The sequence below is a fragment of the Patagioenas fasciata genome, chromosome 21 (assembly GCF_037038585.1).
Source record: "Patagioenas fasciata isolate bPatFas1 chromosome 21, bPatFas1.hap1, whole genome shotgun sequence".
Lineage (NCBI taxonomy): Eukaryota > Metazoa > Chordata > Aves > Columbiformes > Columbidae > Patagioenas > Patagioenas fasciata.
In genome coordinates, this window is record NC_092540.1 from 4,863,090 (window position 1) to 4,877,909 (window position 14,820).

At 46.9% G+C, this 14,820-nt stretch overlaps 2 protein-coding genes across 6 annotated transcripts in view; one reads left to right on the forward strand and one right to left on the reverse strand.

The window, feature by feature from the left end:
* Positions 1–1,643: 1,643 nt before the first annotated feature.
* On the reverse strand, positions 1,644–13,502 carry DRAM2 (DNA damage regulated autophagy modulator 2). 3 transcript variants are annotated; one of them, XM_071817573.1, is made up of 9 exons: positions 13,483–13,502; positions 10,017–10,117; positions 8,587–8,744; positions 7,882–7,949; positions 7,189–7,328; positions 6,465–6,642; positions 3,731–3,813; positions 2,886–2,978; positions 1,644–1,982 (listed from the first exon to the last, which is right to left on the reverse strand). In XM_071817573.1, exons 3-9 carry the CDS (start codon positions 8,715–8,717, stop codon positions 1,875–1,877), a joined length of 801 nt encoding a protein of 266 aa, XP_071673674.1. In that variant the 5' UTR covers positions 8,718–8,744; positions 10,017–10,117; positions 13,483–13,502; the 3' UTR covers positions 1,644–1,874. The 3 variants fall into 3 exon arrangements, with proteins under 3 accessions (XP_071673674.1, XP_065710429.1, XP_071673673.1); XM_065854357.2 differs by lacking the exon at positions 13,483–13,502 and adding an exon at positions 13,387–13,448; XM_071817572.1 differs by lacking the exon at positions 13,483–13,502 and adding an exon at positions 13,315–13,399.
* CEPT1 (choline/ethanolamine phosphotransferase 1) overlaps positions 12,575–14,820 on the forward strand; it is a 33,766-nt gene continuing 31,520 nt past the window's right edge. For 2 of the 3 annotated variants that reach the window (XM_065854356.2, XM_065854353.2), the window contains exon 1: positions 13,452–13,543. The gene's annotated coding sequence lies outside the window, so the exon portion shown is untranslated. Of the gene's footprint in view, positions 12,669–13,451; positions 13,544–14,820 lie in introns of those variants that run through there. The other variant, XM_065854354.2, reaches the window with a different exon arrangement.

Below are 14,820 nucleotides of genomic sequence, written 5' to 3' on the forward strand. Positions count from 1 at the left end.
GTTTCTGCTGCTGGGACACAGTGTTTTCTAGGTTGTAGTGGTTAACCAGAAGTGGAGATTTGCATGTTGCCTTATTAAAGGTTGTGTAGCCAAGTGTGCAACACTCCAGGGATGCCCTGATCCCTGGGGATTTACTAACAGCTAAAATATGATACTTGGGGAAATCTTCCCCAAGCCACAGAGCCCTTGGGGTCTCTGTGGCTCCATGTTAATCGCATTTACGTGTCCTCTTACTCCCCTGGCGTCAGTAATTTGGCAGGTCTTTGGCTCCAAAGCTTGTTTGCACCACATGCACTGTCTGAACTTGGGCTGAACCAGGCTGCAAGTGCAAATAAAGCACAACTGTGATGAAGAAATCCTATCTTAATCTGGGAGAAAGAAGCTGCCCAGGGCAGCTGCTGGGATTTCCAGAAGGGGCCTCCAGTTCGAATTCCTCTTCTGGTCCCTTACCTGCCCCTCCAGGGAGGGGAAGATGCCAGCAGAGGCTCTTTTGGTGTGGGAGGAAACACTTGCTGGAGCTTGTGTAGCTGGAGACTTGAGCAATAATTTGGGAAGCTATTCCTGCTAAACAGGGCTCAGAGGCAGCTGTTGATAATGTATTCTGTAGGTCTGCCTGTCATCAAATTTCAAATTATTTTGCTATATGTTGCTAGAACTAGAGCAGATGTGTATTTTTAAGGCTTCTGTCTTGTTCTGGATGTGACAGCCACGTGGGGGAGGTTGTTTCTATAAAAACACTGACTTTTAACCCCCCGGTGCACATTTGGGGTGTCTGGAACTGAAACCCATGTGGGGCTCAACCTCGGGAGCTGCATCAGGGGCTGGAGCACAGCGTGACAGCAAGAGGGACGAGCGGGTGGCTCTTGGGTTGGAGACTCTGGAGGGAGCACGAGGGACAACAGGGCTACGAGGACATGAGTTGCGCTCTGCTCTGTGCTTGTTGAAGAGTCAGTGCTTTCCCTTTGAGCGGGTCTGAACTTGTGCAGTAGAGACACACTGCACGTGGGCTCTTGGACGAACCCGTCATCAGCTCAGAAAACTGCCAGGAAGAGGGAAGGAAGAAATTTAGAGCATTTTCCTTGTGGGTCATTTGCAGGGGGAGGGGCTTTGGGGTCTGTGCAGGTGGGGGTCAGCCCCAGCAAGGGAACTGCAGGTGAGAAGGATGAGGTTGGACCCGGCTCCAGGCTGGGGGCTCTGTGCAACTAAAAGGACTTAAAATCAGAGAATCATTTTGGTTGGAAAAGCCCCTCAAGATCGAGTCCAACTGTTCCCCCATCCCAGCACTAACCTGTGCCCCTGAGAACCTCATCTATGCGTATTTTAAACCCCTCCAGGGATGGTGACTCCAGCACTGCCCTGGGCAGCCTGTTCCAATGCCCCACAGCCCTTTGGGGAAGAAATTGTTCCCCACATCCAACCTCAACCTCCCCTGGCGCAACTTGAGGCCATTTCCTCTGCTCCTGGCGCTTGTTCCTGGGGAGCATGGCCTGACCCCCCCTGGCTCCAACCTCCGTTTAGGCAGGGGACGGTCACTGCCCTGGGCCTGCTGGCCACACTATTCTTGATGGCACTCCGGCCAGAGCAGGACAGGGGTCCAAGGGAGGCAAAACTGGGTGTGGTGGAAGTGATGAGGAGACAACCCATTAATAACCTTCATTTAATTTTTGCATAACATTCGTGTGTGTAGAAATGTTACAGGCTTGTTTACAATACTGAATAACATCTGCGTTGCTGTGTGTGTTAATAGCAAAGCCCTTTATGTTGGATACAATACAATCACTTCATAATTTTTTAATATAAAATAAATGCTTAGAAATACCGTTATTGCTATTAAATTCCTGAGTTATACTGAGAACATGTTCTCTTCACCTTCATTAGATGCTCCCCGCTACCAGCAGTGTCTGCTCATCAGTCATGAAGCTCTGCGGCGTGTTATAAAGGGTTTGTCCGTGCAAGCTGACAACTGCACGCAGGGAAATTTTCTATATAGGAAAAAGGAAAGAAAATTCAATTTAGCTGACTTGCTGCTGTCTTGGTGTGGGCAACTTCAGGAGGAAGATGAAAGACTAAAATGCAGATTGACACCAGAACTGTCAGCCTGGCTCCCAAGCTGCTCTCCAGGACTGACTATTGTTTGCCTTGCAATCTCTATGACTGGGACAAATATTGTGAGTGAAGCTGGTTTAGTCAGATCATAGAATCATTTTGGCTGGAAAAGACCCTCAAGATCATCGAGTCCAACCGTCACCCCACCCCTCGCATCACCCCACGTCCCTGAGAACCTTATGTCCGTCTGTTCAACCCCTTCAGGGATGGTGACTCCAGCACTGCCCTGGGCAGCCTGTTCCAATGCCCCACAGCCCTTTGGGGAAGAAATTGTTCCCCACATCCAACCTCAACCTCCCCTGGTGCAACTTGAGGCCATTTCCTCTGGTCCTGGCGCTTGTTCCTGGGGAGCAGAGCCCGACCTCCCTGACTCCAAGCTCCTTTCAGGCAGTTCAGAGATCAGAAGGTCTCCCCTCAGCTCCTGTTCTCCAGCTGAAGCCCCCCGCTCCCTCAGCTGCTCCCATCACATTTGTGCTCCAGCTCCTTCACCAGTTCTGTTCCCTTCTCTGAAATTGCTCCAGCACCTCAAGGGTTTTCTTGGTGTGAGGGGCCCAAAACTGACCCCAGCATTCAAAATCAACACTCCCACCCAACTTGGTGTCATCTGCAAACTGTGCTAACACAGCAGGGGCAGGTTCTGCTGAGGAAGAGGGGGCTGTTCAGTGCTTTTCATGCTCTTCCAGTCTTGGTGACGGACAATCTAACACAGCCCATCCTGCTTCATGTCAGGCTATTTAGAGCTTGAAGAAACAGAGCGCTTAATGTTTATTTCACTTTACCTGAAAGTCACGGATATAGGTGAGGAAAAAGCTGAGGAAGGAGAATGCTAACGACCACTCTGAGACGGTACTGATGATGTGAGCTGTGTAGCCCTGGGGAAAAGAAAGGAACAAATCAGTATGAAAAGCTCCTCTTGAACCTGCAATGGCACAAAGAGGGCTTGTACATGCAACATCCCGCACCCACAACTGTTCCCTTTGGAGACTAAAAGTTCTGAGCATATCTGAGCATCCAAGAATGATATGCAGGACTTAGCAGCAGAGACTGACCAGAACACCTGCTCCTTATGCTTTAAATAAAAGGAAGGGTGGGAAAAACTCTTAAAACCAGCCTGTGTGGTGTTTCCTCCAGTAAGTGCCACACTCCAGCAGTGCTGGGAGAGGAGATGGGCAGAGTTGTGAAGACCTATGAGCCTGTTCTCTGTCCTACCTGGGACTCCTCACAGCCCAGCACTTATCACTTCTCTGGCAGCTCTTTCACTTGTATCCTTTGGCCTTTTTCTCTTCCTGATGCACCAGACACCCACCTGGCCGCTGCCAGGAACTCTGCTTGGCTGGCACATGAGATTCATTATTTACAGTTATCATGTAACAGTGACCAGCACAGACCAGCCTGGCTGGTAGATTAGCAGTTCAATTACTGCCCCCAAGCGAGATTAATTTAAAATAACACTTCAACTGTTTTGCTCAGAGCTGTATTGCAGCAAGCAGCTGCACGCTGGCTCAAGGAGTAAAGGTCCGCTGGCCTCCCCTGTCCCCGCTGCAGAAGGTGCCCAGATGCATTTGTCACTGAAAATCATGCAGCAGGTTGTTTATTTTCTCCACTCAATCACTTAATCACTTACTTCTTCCTGTGGGTCCCAGTGCAACTTCTGCACTAGATTCGTTCCGTACAGGCCGCTGTATAAGACAACTGAGGAAACAAACACTATGAAGAAATACGTTAAGGAAGATTCAAGACAAGGAATGAGCGACTTAGAAATTCTAGATTCAGCTCTGGCCTGTGTCAGGATGAGGGTGTAGGGAGATCTCTGTGTGTTCTCCACAAGGTCTCCTCAGTGTTACAAGCAGTAATGGTGACATGGATGCTTCACATAGTTCCTTTCAACTCACTGGTTGCGTTCATCTGACCATAACTGGTCTCTTGAAAGGTGAATTCTAATTTAAATTCATTATCTTTGTATGCAGCATCTTGTTATACCTCCTTGATCAGCCATAGCATCCTCATGAAAGCATTTAAGCTATGATCAAATGTGAATACTTACACAGCATTTGGAATTTTTTTAGTGGTGTTTTCCAGGCTTTTCGACTTCTCAGTCCCCTTAAATTCCTGATCCGTGGGTTACAGGTTGGAACACCACAGCATTTGCAGCAGAAAGGGGTGGCAGCTTAGTTCACTAAGGTTTGGTAACTGCCCCAAGACAATGATTCCCCATTCAATCACAGACCTGGGCTCTTTCAAGGGCGGTCGAAATGTCCATTTTTCAACATCTTACAGAGGCTACATCAGTGCTACTGCTTTTGTAAATGAAAGCATTAAGTTATAGCATTAAGTTATAGATGTGATTTCCATAGGATTAAGATATTAACTTCGTTAATGAGATTAAACATCAAGAAGATGTTTAATGGAAGATTAATTTTGGTGATGAACAAGGCTGAACTTGCTGGCACAAACATGTCTTTGAGAACCCAGACTTCCAAAGCTTATTAAAAAATTGACATGAGTGGTCCAGGGAGCTTTGGTTACTGATCTGAATGCCAGATAACAAATTCTCTGCTAATTAATATGTGCAGCTTCAGTAGCTGTTAGTTACTTGACAGAGTTACTGCTGCAAAGGAGAGAATTTAATCATCATGATAGAAAAACAACCTCCTTGTGTTACAGAGCGAGTAATTAACTGCTTTGCTCCATGTTGGCAATTCTGCTGTTTCACTCCAGCAGAGGATCATGAGCATTTTTAGGTTTCCTTCTGTCCTCCTGGACCAGTTACAACCATTTCACCTGTGACTTCTGTTGCCATCTTTCCCTTCTTACATTATGAACTGCTAGTTTAGAAAATAATGACGATTTCCCTTTTCTTTGCCTTCTATACACATGTATGTATATATTGTTATATCCACAGCTGTCTCTACTTCCCCCTAATTTTGGTTACACAACGCTGGTTTAGAAACCTCCACAGATTTGGGGCTTGTGGGATTTTTTTTGCAACTGTAAAAGGCTCTTAATGTGCAGCAAGTTCATATTGTTCCGTTTTAGTCTTGCTCAATTGTATTTGGCTCCTGACCGCTCAAAGATGAAAATCTGCTTCTTTGCTAGCACCAAAAATTTCTGCAGTTCTCTAAGTTTAGATTATTTCTTCGCTTCATTTCAAGCCTCCTCAGCAGGGAAGGATCCTTCTCTCTTCGTTAGAGATAACCAGCCCGTACCTGACTATCGCTTCTCGTCTGACTCAGACAGATTGTATAATCTTGCAGTGGCAGGAGCTCAGCGAGATGCTCCGTCACTGGGAAATGGGGCATCTGGTTTAGTGTCGGTTTTGGTTGCCAGCCTGGAAATAAGTGAAATTGGTAAGGATTAAATCAGTGCCCTTGATTCAGCTGCAGAAGGGACAACATTTAAGCACTGATTTTTGCACTCATGTCTTTGCAATGTAAATTTGGAAGCTTTAGTGTTGTAGTCCTGTTTGATAGAAACTGAGTCTTAGTTTTCAAAATACAATGTTTAGGTCTATCGGGGCGAGCAGAGGAGCTGCTGCCATTCAGTTTCCTGATCATTAAATAAAAGGACTTTCTTTTGGAATGGGTTTGCTCACAGCTCACAGCTGCTTCCAGCACTCAGAATTCACAGCTAAGGGAGGTGATGGATTCCACAGCTGAGGGAAGGTTGTAGGGAATGCCAGTCAGAAATGCCTCATCTTTTGAACTCTAGATCGGAGGTCAAACATCTCCTCTGACTCAGCCTTGGCAACGTGCTCCAGAATTGTCCCTGTGACAAATGCCAGCACTTCAAAGCTGCTCTGGGAGCCACCGGCAGAGTGCAGCACTGCTGTGCATGGCTTGGTGAGTAGTGTTTTATGCTACATTCTGTATTTTTATTTCAGTTGTACCCAACTATAAAACTTGTGGCAGCATTCCTGTCACCAGGGAACTGACACTTTTATTTCTCACCTGGCTTCTTTCCCCCCATTAAACCCACCATCTCTTGCGTACTCTTCCCTTTCTCCCCATCCTTCAGAACCGACAGTCAGAGTTCTTTGTGATAAACTCTTATTTTGCCACTTTCAGCTTCCTGTGTGCAGGAGGAAAGGAGAAGAGGTGCTAACCATTCCTCTTACCTTATTTTTAATTAGCCAACAATGCACTTGTGGGCGTAACCTGATGGTTCCCTGTTTTCCTAAACTTCCCAGGCTGCAACACAGAATATGAATAAATAGCACAATACACGTTGTACGTGTAAAGCTCACGGGCTGCCTGTGGCACAGCCTTTCACCTTGGTAGGTTAAATTAACGTAGATGCAAATACTGTAATTTTTGAAGGTTGTTCTGTTTTTACGGTGCCGCTGCACAGCCAAAGGATACTGCTCACAATGCTTGAACAGCACCAGAGCAACACGGTCAGGCGGATCCAGAAGATGTCTTTGCTGTGGACTTCTGGCTGCATCAGGTAGGACAGGATGGTCTGAACCAGCATGTAAACAGCCCCAACTCCAAACGTCAGGCAGGCTCCAAGCACGTGGACGTAGTACAGAATACATTTCTAGGGAAAGAAATTGCTCATTACTCTTTGCTTTTCCCTGGCGCTTCTGCAGCCCCTAGTGGCTAAAGGCACTGACACAAATCCCCCAAATCCACCTGGTAATTAATATGATGAGGCCGGCAAACGCACAACTGTCTTGCGTGTAACAGCCAACGCTGTAGAATGTGGCCCTGCTGATGGGGCAATATGTGAGATATCAGATTTTTGTTAAGCCAAAATATAGTTGTGGTCTTTTAATCTGGAGCTGGTGCTTTCAGATCTCCGCTAAGGGGATCCAAGAAGAGTTTGCTTTCTGCAAAACTAACGGGTTTCTTAATGTTTTGGAATTTCATGACTGGCTGCTCACAAGTCCCAGTGGATAGAGCAAATAGGAAATGAGCAAGAAATTCTAAACCGAAACTGATGTTTTTGTTGTTTCCTGTAGGGAATTTGACAAAACATTTGCCCCCAAAAGTTTTGCTTTCAGTAAAACCCCAGTTTTATCAGATATCTCAGTAAACAAACAAAGCCTGGACAGCTTCAGAACACTGCAAGCAAAGCACAAACCTGGAAATTTGCAATAACGCAAAGTCCAAAACAGCTCATCAATCCCAGCGTAAGGCCAATCTTGTTAAGCTTGATGATCTTGGATTTGTCTGGATTCAAAGCGTAAACTTGTTTATAACGGACATACACGGTAGCCAGGCCTGTTAACGGAGAACCCAAATGCAGTAAGATTTTCAGCTGATGAGTAGATTGTCCTTTTTTAATTAAAAATATGCTGAGTGACAGAGGCAACTATTTAAAACACAAAGACTATCTTGTGACTGAAATAGGAAAGCTGAGAATCTAGAAGTCAAAACTGAAATAATATAACAATAAACAAGTCAACTTAATAGATTTTTCAGATCTCTTTCACTTGAAACATCTACTAGATTATATTTCCCCCTCTCCATAATAGCAGAACAATGTGACTACCTTGAATTTGCACTTCTATTTCTTTTACTATTCGCTGGATTTTTTAAAACCCATTTTTAGCCTTCTGGAATCTGCAACTGTCGTGCTGGCTTTGTGGAGAACATCCCTTACACACACTTTCCTCTGAATTGTTTGAGAGAATTAAGATTCACTGCTAAGAATTTAGTTTTTGACTGAGAATTACAGGCTGTCTAATGATCTGAATAAGGAAATTAGAGAGTTCAAAACTGTGTGCATTCCATAACTGTCTGCAGTTCACCAAGGACAGCTCTCTATACTCACCCAAGAAAGCCGAAATATTTAACATGATCCCAAATATACATCTTTCAGGTGGTATTGTCCCTGTATCACTGGAAGAGATAAATGAAGTGATACTTATCTATCTATACTAGAAATACTTGCAATGCAACTTATTACAAAGGAACCGTAAGAAACAGGTTTGAAAAAACCCTTCAGATATTTTTCACCAAATTTTTCATTACTGAAGCTATACTGTGCTAGTTGCTGTAGAAATAAGCATGGTAAAGACACACTATCCTTACAACAAAGAATCACTTGATTTTGATTCCATAAAAGGTGAATAAAGAGCATTAGAATGGGAAAAAGGAATAATCTGGAAAACTGAAAGACCAACATTAAAGTCATATGTACAGCTTTGATGTGATGGAGTTGGGAATATAGATGATAATATGGATTGACTGGTACAACCAAACCTGGTGACAGCACAACGCTTTACTCTGAACAGTGGGTTGGAGATGCACCCCCAGCTTTCTCGTTCTTCATCATTTTAAGGACACATTCACAGAGCCACAACTTAAAGGTTAGACTTTTGCACAAAACCAACTTTAAGTAGAATTACAAATAACTATAAAGAGCTAGAACTGGAGCTGTTAGGTAAGAACTGCTGCTTAAAGTTTGGCATAGGGGAAGAATTCCCAGGAGTGAGACGCCAGTTTGACACTACGATACGGTGTGAACGTCACTGACCTGATGTAGGGCACCAGCGGGTCGACGTGGTGCAGGACGATCGCGGTGATGTATGAAAACACAAACGATGCAGCTGACCAAACCACCAAAGCCACAGGCAAGACGGAGAGGCCTTGCTGAAACCACCACATTTCAGTGCTGGCTTCTAACTCCAGACGCTGTGAGGAATCAAATTAAAAGGTTTACTGAGATTTCGCAAAGGTTTTGCTATTTTTCAGGCAAGGTGTGTCAAGTGCAGCAATTTGATATTGCTCTCAGTCCTGTCCTGCAAACCCAAAGTGAACATTTGACCTCATGGCACCGAAGCAATCATAAATAAGCAGAAATAACATCTCACATCCACACTTTCCCTTGTTCTATTTCATTAAATTTTTCCCTGCCCAACTCTCCATCCTGTCGAGGTCTCTGGATGGCAGCACAGCTTCCAGTGTCAGCCACTCCTCCCAGCTTGGTGTCACCAGCAAATTTGCTGATAGTGCACTCTATTCCCTTACTCAAGTCAAGGTAGATCATGTCCACCGCTCTGCCATCATTCATCCATCTTGTTATGTCCTCATAAAAGTCAATGAGGTTGGTCAAGCATGACTTCCCCTTGGTGAAGCCATGTTGACTGCCCCTAATGACCCTCTTATCCCTGATACACCTTGAGATGGCACCAAGGAGAAGTCGTTCCATTGGTTTCCCAAGGATGGAGGTGAGGCTGACCGGTCTGTAGTTACCTGGGTCCTTCTTCGTGCCCTTTTTGAAGACTGGAGTGACATTTGCTTTCCTCCAGTCCTCAGGCACCTCTCCCACTTCCCAAGACTTGGCAAAGATGATGAAGAGCGGTCCAGCACTGAACTCAGCCAGCTCTCTCAGCACCTGCGGGTGCATCCCATCCGGACCCATGGATTTATGGATGTCCACATTGCCCAACTGCTCCCTAACCCAGTCCTCATCAACCGAGGCAAATTCCTCCATTGTCCTGCCTTCCTTTGGGGCCTCAGCAGTATGGGATCCTCAGGACAGCCTCTGACAGAGTAGACAGAGACAGTTTGGTAGCAGTAAAAGGTGTCTAACAGAGACAAAGTGAGTTAGAACAGAGTGACAGAATTAAAGGTGCTTGCATTCTTACTCTGCTTTCATTTTTAAGCTAAGTCTACCATTTGTCCTCTAATGTAATGCAATAAAAACTATTGAGGAATATAACTTCACAATCCCATCTTTTGTATGAGTAAATTGGGAATCTGAAAGAGAAACATGTATTTCACACTGTGTTCTCTGTTATTGATGTCATGAGCCTGGGCCTGTAAATCAAAACTTCAAGCAGTCAGTCTGAGGTTTAGATTTTACTTTTCCTTTAGCATTTAAATGTTAATTGCACCTTAACTTTATTTCTGAGCTAATAGATTTCTGCCTGAAAACAAACATATGAACAATATGGCACACACCTGAGAACAAGGGCATCAGAAGAAATGTCACCTCAAGGGGAATCCAAAGTCATCTTTCTGGTGAAGTTCCACATTCTCTTCATTTTCTGTTTTTCTAAATCCTGGAGATATAAAGGAAAATAATGAAGATGTGAGGTATTCCTGTATCTCTTACTCTACAGTATTTATTTTCCTTCTTAGCATCTTCTATTAGTTACTGCTGCTGACTGGACATTGGATTAGAAGGACTATTGGCCTGACACAATGTTTTATCTATGTTCCAAGTGGTTTAAAGAGTGAAAGAAATGCAGAAGTGCAGAAAAACAGGTAGTTAAGACTTTTTGACGTATAGGACTTGCCTACACAAAGATTTAACTTCAAATGAGAAGCTTTCAAGAGAAAAAAAAAAGCGTGCAGCTGGTTTAATGCAATTAAAAGCTTGCGTACAATCACTGCTTTCATGTAGGGAAGAGGACAGAGCTTGAAGTCTTCCCGTTTCATTGTGAATGAGCATCCCGGGGTGATGCTGATGCTAAATTAAATATGTGGCAGGAAAGGTGCTGAAGCAACATGAATTGAATCTTCTCTTCACATGAGCAGCTGCCATTCCCACACACTAGAGAAGTCAAGAGAGGAGACACCGTGCTGTGTTCCTGTCCGCTGGCGATATTCCTAAACTTGCACAGATGTTGGCAGCGTTCACCTGTTGGGATTATTTTCCTGCTTACGCAGATTAATTTACCTGGATTAAGGTGAGGTTAGTAAAGCAGAACAGCTATTCCCAGTTTCCCCCTGGATATTGCTCTTCTCGCTCTCTGCAACTGCCTGAAAGGAGCTTGGAGCCAGGGGGGGTCGGGCTCTGCTCCCCAGGAACAAGTGCCAGGAGCAGAGGAAACGGCCTCAAGTTGCACCAGGGGAGGTTGAAGTAGGATCTTGGGAACAATTTCTTCCTAGAAAGGGCTGTCGGGCATTGGAGCAGGCTGCCCAGCGAGGTGTGGAGCCATGTGGCAGCTTCATCTGAACCTGAGAGCTCTGGAGAGACACAACTTCTGACTGTAGCTATCTGCAGGCTGGTGCACCCCAACGGTGCAAGGACAAGAGCTGCTTTGGGCCCTGCCAGAAAACTGCATCTCTGCTCCTCTTATTTTCAGAGACATAAATCCCTGACAAACTCCTACACGTTTTGTTTTGTAATTTTTTTCCCCACTAAATTATCTTTCTTGGCTCTTGTCAAGATCTTCCCCGAATTCTTCTCATTTCCCTTCATCTTCCTTCCAAATTTATTTTTCAAGAGAAATCAAGTTTGTTTTCACGCAAACCGTATGTACCAAATATGGGCTCCGTTCTGTACATTTAAAGTGCCGCTTACTTAAGGCCGTTCCAAACTTCGTGGTGCTGCAGAGACACCGTGTCACTGCCAGCTCACAAGGCTCTGACCACGGAGCATCTGGGCAAGCTCAGGCGCATAAAGAAGCATCGCAAATCACAGGGAGGGAATTGCCTTGCGATTTGCCAGCTGGAAGGTCCCGAAATAATTTATTATTAACACCTCATCATGTCCTATTGTTTTCAACAGTGAGCAAGAAAACACACTCAGCCTCCTTGGATTTTTTCACAAGGTTCTTTGCCAACTGATTATACAACAGCAAAGGCTAACGTCTCTTTTCCACAAAACTGCAATTTTCTTTAACATTTATCCTGATCTGTAGGCACTTCTGTGTCCTAAGGGGGTTTTTAAGCCCCAGATTAAGTATCACAGATCTTTCCTTGCAATAGCCATTATCAAGAGTAACTCAAGGAAGTGTTTCAGAAACAAAGATTTTAACCATCCCTGAGGTTTTTATTTAAATGCAGGAAGTGCGCAGCGGCGTTCCACACATGCTTGAGCATGCAGAATAGAAACTACACATGAAAACGAAAGGTGGCCAAGGCCATTAACAGCAGCAAGTTAATGTTAACTGGAGTGATAACGCTGAGAAGGCAGTCGAAAGTACAAGTGGAAAAGGGAAATTTCTAAATTAACGCTGATATCCTGATTGTCAACCTGCCCCGTCCCTGCTTTCTCAGCAAGATAAAGCTGTGCTAAGGGATACTCCCTTTTTTTCTCCAGTCAAATCCAGATGCTGTGCTGAAGGAAGACAAAGCAATTTGTGCACACTCCTAAGCAAACGCGTAGTTTGGGCAGGGCTGAGTCAGAAAGCGACAGAACGTGTCCATTTGCGCAACTTATCAGGGTCAAACTGATAACCACGGTTAAAGGTTGCTAATCCTCAAAGGAGGAGAAGCAAATAAGTAGGAAATGTGTCACCTTCGTTGTTCCCACTGCAGGGTAATGACGGATGACTCATTTTCAGCGTTTTCTTGGGACAGACACCAAAAATCGCTATGAAATCTTTTGGATATGGGGGTGAGGTTCCAGAGAGAGCTGAGGATCTTCATGCCCCGGCTGAGCCCCAGTTACCCAGCCGGGGAAGCAGCAGGATGGCCCAGCACCAAACCAAACACACAACCCCGTGACACGAGGGTGTCCTGACGCCTGGTTTAGAAACCTGGCCAGTCCCCAGCACGTCCTGCGGCTCCCGAGGAGCCCGGTGTCCGCGCTACCTGTCAGTCCAACCTGTCTAACCAGGGAAATCATCTAAAAATACACACCCTCCAACAGGGCAATTGAAGGTACCGCAAGGGAGAGGGGCTGGAGGTGCCTGGGGGCTGTTTGGGTAGAGGGAAAAGGCACCAGCATTTGGGGAAAGTTTAGGGGAGCAGATGGGCGGAAAGGAAGGGGAGATGGAGGGGGAAAGGGAGGGGAGACGGAGGGGGAAAGGAAGGGGAGACGGAGGGGGAAAGGAAGGGGAGACGGAGGGGGAAAGGAAGGGGAGACGGAGGGGGAAAGGAAGGGGAGACGGAGGGGGAAAGGAAGGGGAGACGGAGGGGGAAAGGAAGGGGAGACGGAGGGGGAAAGGAAGGGGAGACGGAGGGGGAAAGGAAGGGGAGACGGAGGGGGAAAGGAAGGGGAGATGGAGGTGGAAAGGAAGGGGAGATGGAGGGTAAAGGAAGGGGAGATGGAAGGGAAAAGGGGAGATGAAGGGAAAAGGGGAGATGAAGGGGAAAGGAAGGGGAGATGGAAGGGGAAAGAGGAGATAGAGAGGAAAGGGGAGGCCTGAGGGCAGAGAGGTGGAAGGACACGGGGGCTCGATGGGGTCACTGGGAGTCATGGCGGGGTCGCTGCGGCAGCAGGGACAGCGATGGGGTCACTAGGGCTGACGGGGGAGGCACGAAAGGGGGTGACCGAAGTGGTTGTTAGGGGAGGGAAGGGGGATACCTGAGGTAACCGGAGCTCTCTGGGCGGGGGGGGGGGGGGGGGGGTCTCCCTCTCCCCTCCCCCCACATTTACCTCAGCCGCTCCCGCGCTGCCCCCGCGCCGGCCTCGCGCCGCCCCGCCCCTCTCCGCCAGGCCCCGCCCCCCGCGCGCGCCGCCGCTCCCGCCCACCTTCCTTTCCGGCCGTCGCAAAAGGGGCGTAAAAACGTCGCCCGGTGTGTGGGGGACTGAGGTAAATGCCGGGTGTCTGTCGGTGGCGGGCGGGAGATAAGGGGATGGGGGTTGTTGTCTGGGTTTTGTGCGTCCCTTCGAGGCGGGGCGGGGTCCCTGAGGGAAAGGGGCGATGTGTGGGTGAGTGGGGAGGTCTTTGAGGTCGGGCCTGGGCCTGTGCTGCGGGCTGGGCCGGGGGCTGGGGTGTTCCCGCCCGGCCTGGCGGTGGGTGGGTCCCGGCCGCCCCGGGGCTGCGTCCTTCGGTTGTGGGGGGCGGTTGTCTGGGCTGAGAGTGGCCCTTGTCCTGCCTGCCCCCCCATCCTTTGGGTCTTTGCCAGCGCGCGGCCAGGCCTGGGTGAAAGTTCTGTGCGAACTGGCCAGTGTGGGGTTGGTTGTTGTCGAGTTTTTGGTGGTTTTCTGCCGTCGGGATGAGCGACCGTTCGGGGAAAGGGGAAAAGGTGATAGTTTTCTGCGTTGGAACTTATTTTTCTGGTCATTCGGGACAACACCCACAGGGACTTCCTAGGTGACTAAGTGTGGTTTCCTGATAAATGAATGAGTGCAGGTCTGCCTGCTCCCAACCTGCGCAGTTCCTACACAAGCAAAGCCCTGTTTGCTTGTCTCTCCTCCCGTTCCTCTGACAGGGCCTCCTGAGGCTGGCTTTTCACTGTTGGAAATTGCCTTAATTAAGCTGTGGAGCATGGAAATGAGATCACTTGTCCTTATGTCACTATCGACCTTTGATTTACCCAGCTTATTTTCCCTGACTAGTTGCTCACGGCTTTAGAGAGAGCTGTCATTGTCCCCTCTCTAGCTTTGTTCTGCTGGACTTCACAACTAGTTTTTGGTTTGTTTGTTGGTTTTTTTTTTCCCCTTTTCTCATTGGCTCTTCTGGTTAAATAGCAAGCTTTTCTTTTTAGTCTCCTTTCCCTACTGCTTTCCTCTAGTTTGTGTGGAGAGTTACGTGTTTCTGGTCATCTGCCATTGAGGGAGGTGGAACATTGTGAGGATCCTTGTTCATGCTGGAAATGCTGTTCCTGCCCCTGAGTTTTCTTTTCACAGCTGCCTCTTGCTGTTGTCTTTGACCAGCTAAACCTCTCTAGCTGCCGCGTGATTCCTGCATATCTTAAAAGTTGAATTGACAATAAGCTTTCAGCAGAGCTGCATGAAATTTAGAGAAGAGAAAAGCTGCAGCAAAACTGAAATGAGGAACTGCTATTTTAAAAAAATAGAATATGAAAAACCAAGCACACTTATAACTGCCTTTAGGTGGTTGCTCAGCTTCACTAAAGACGCAAA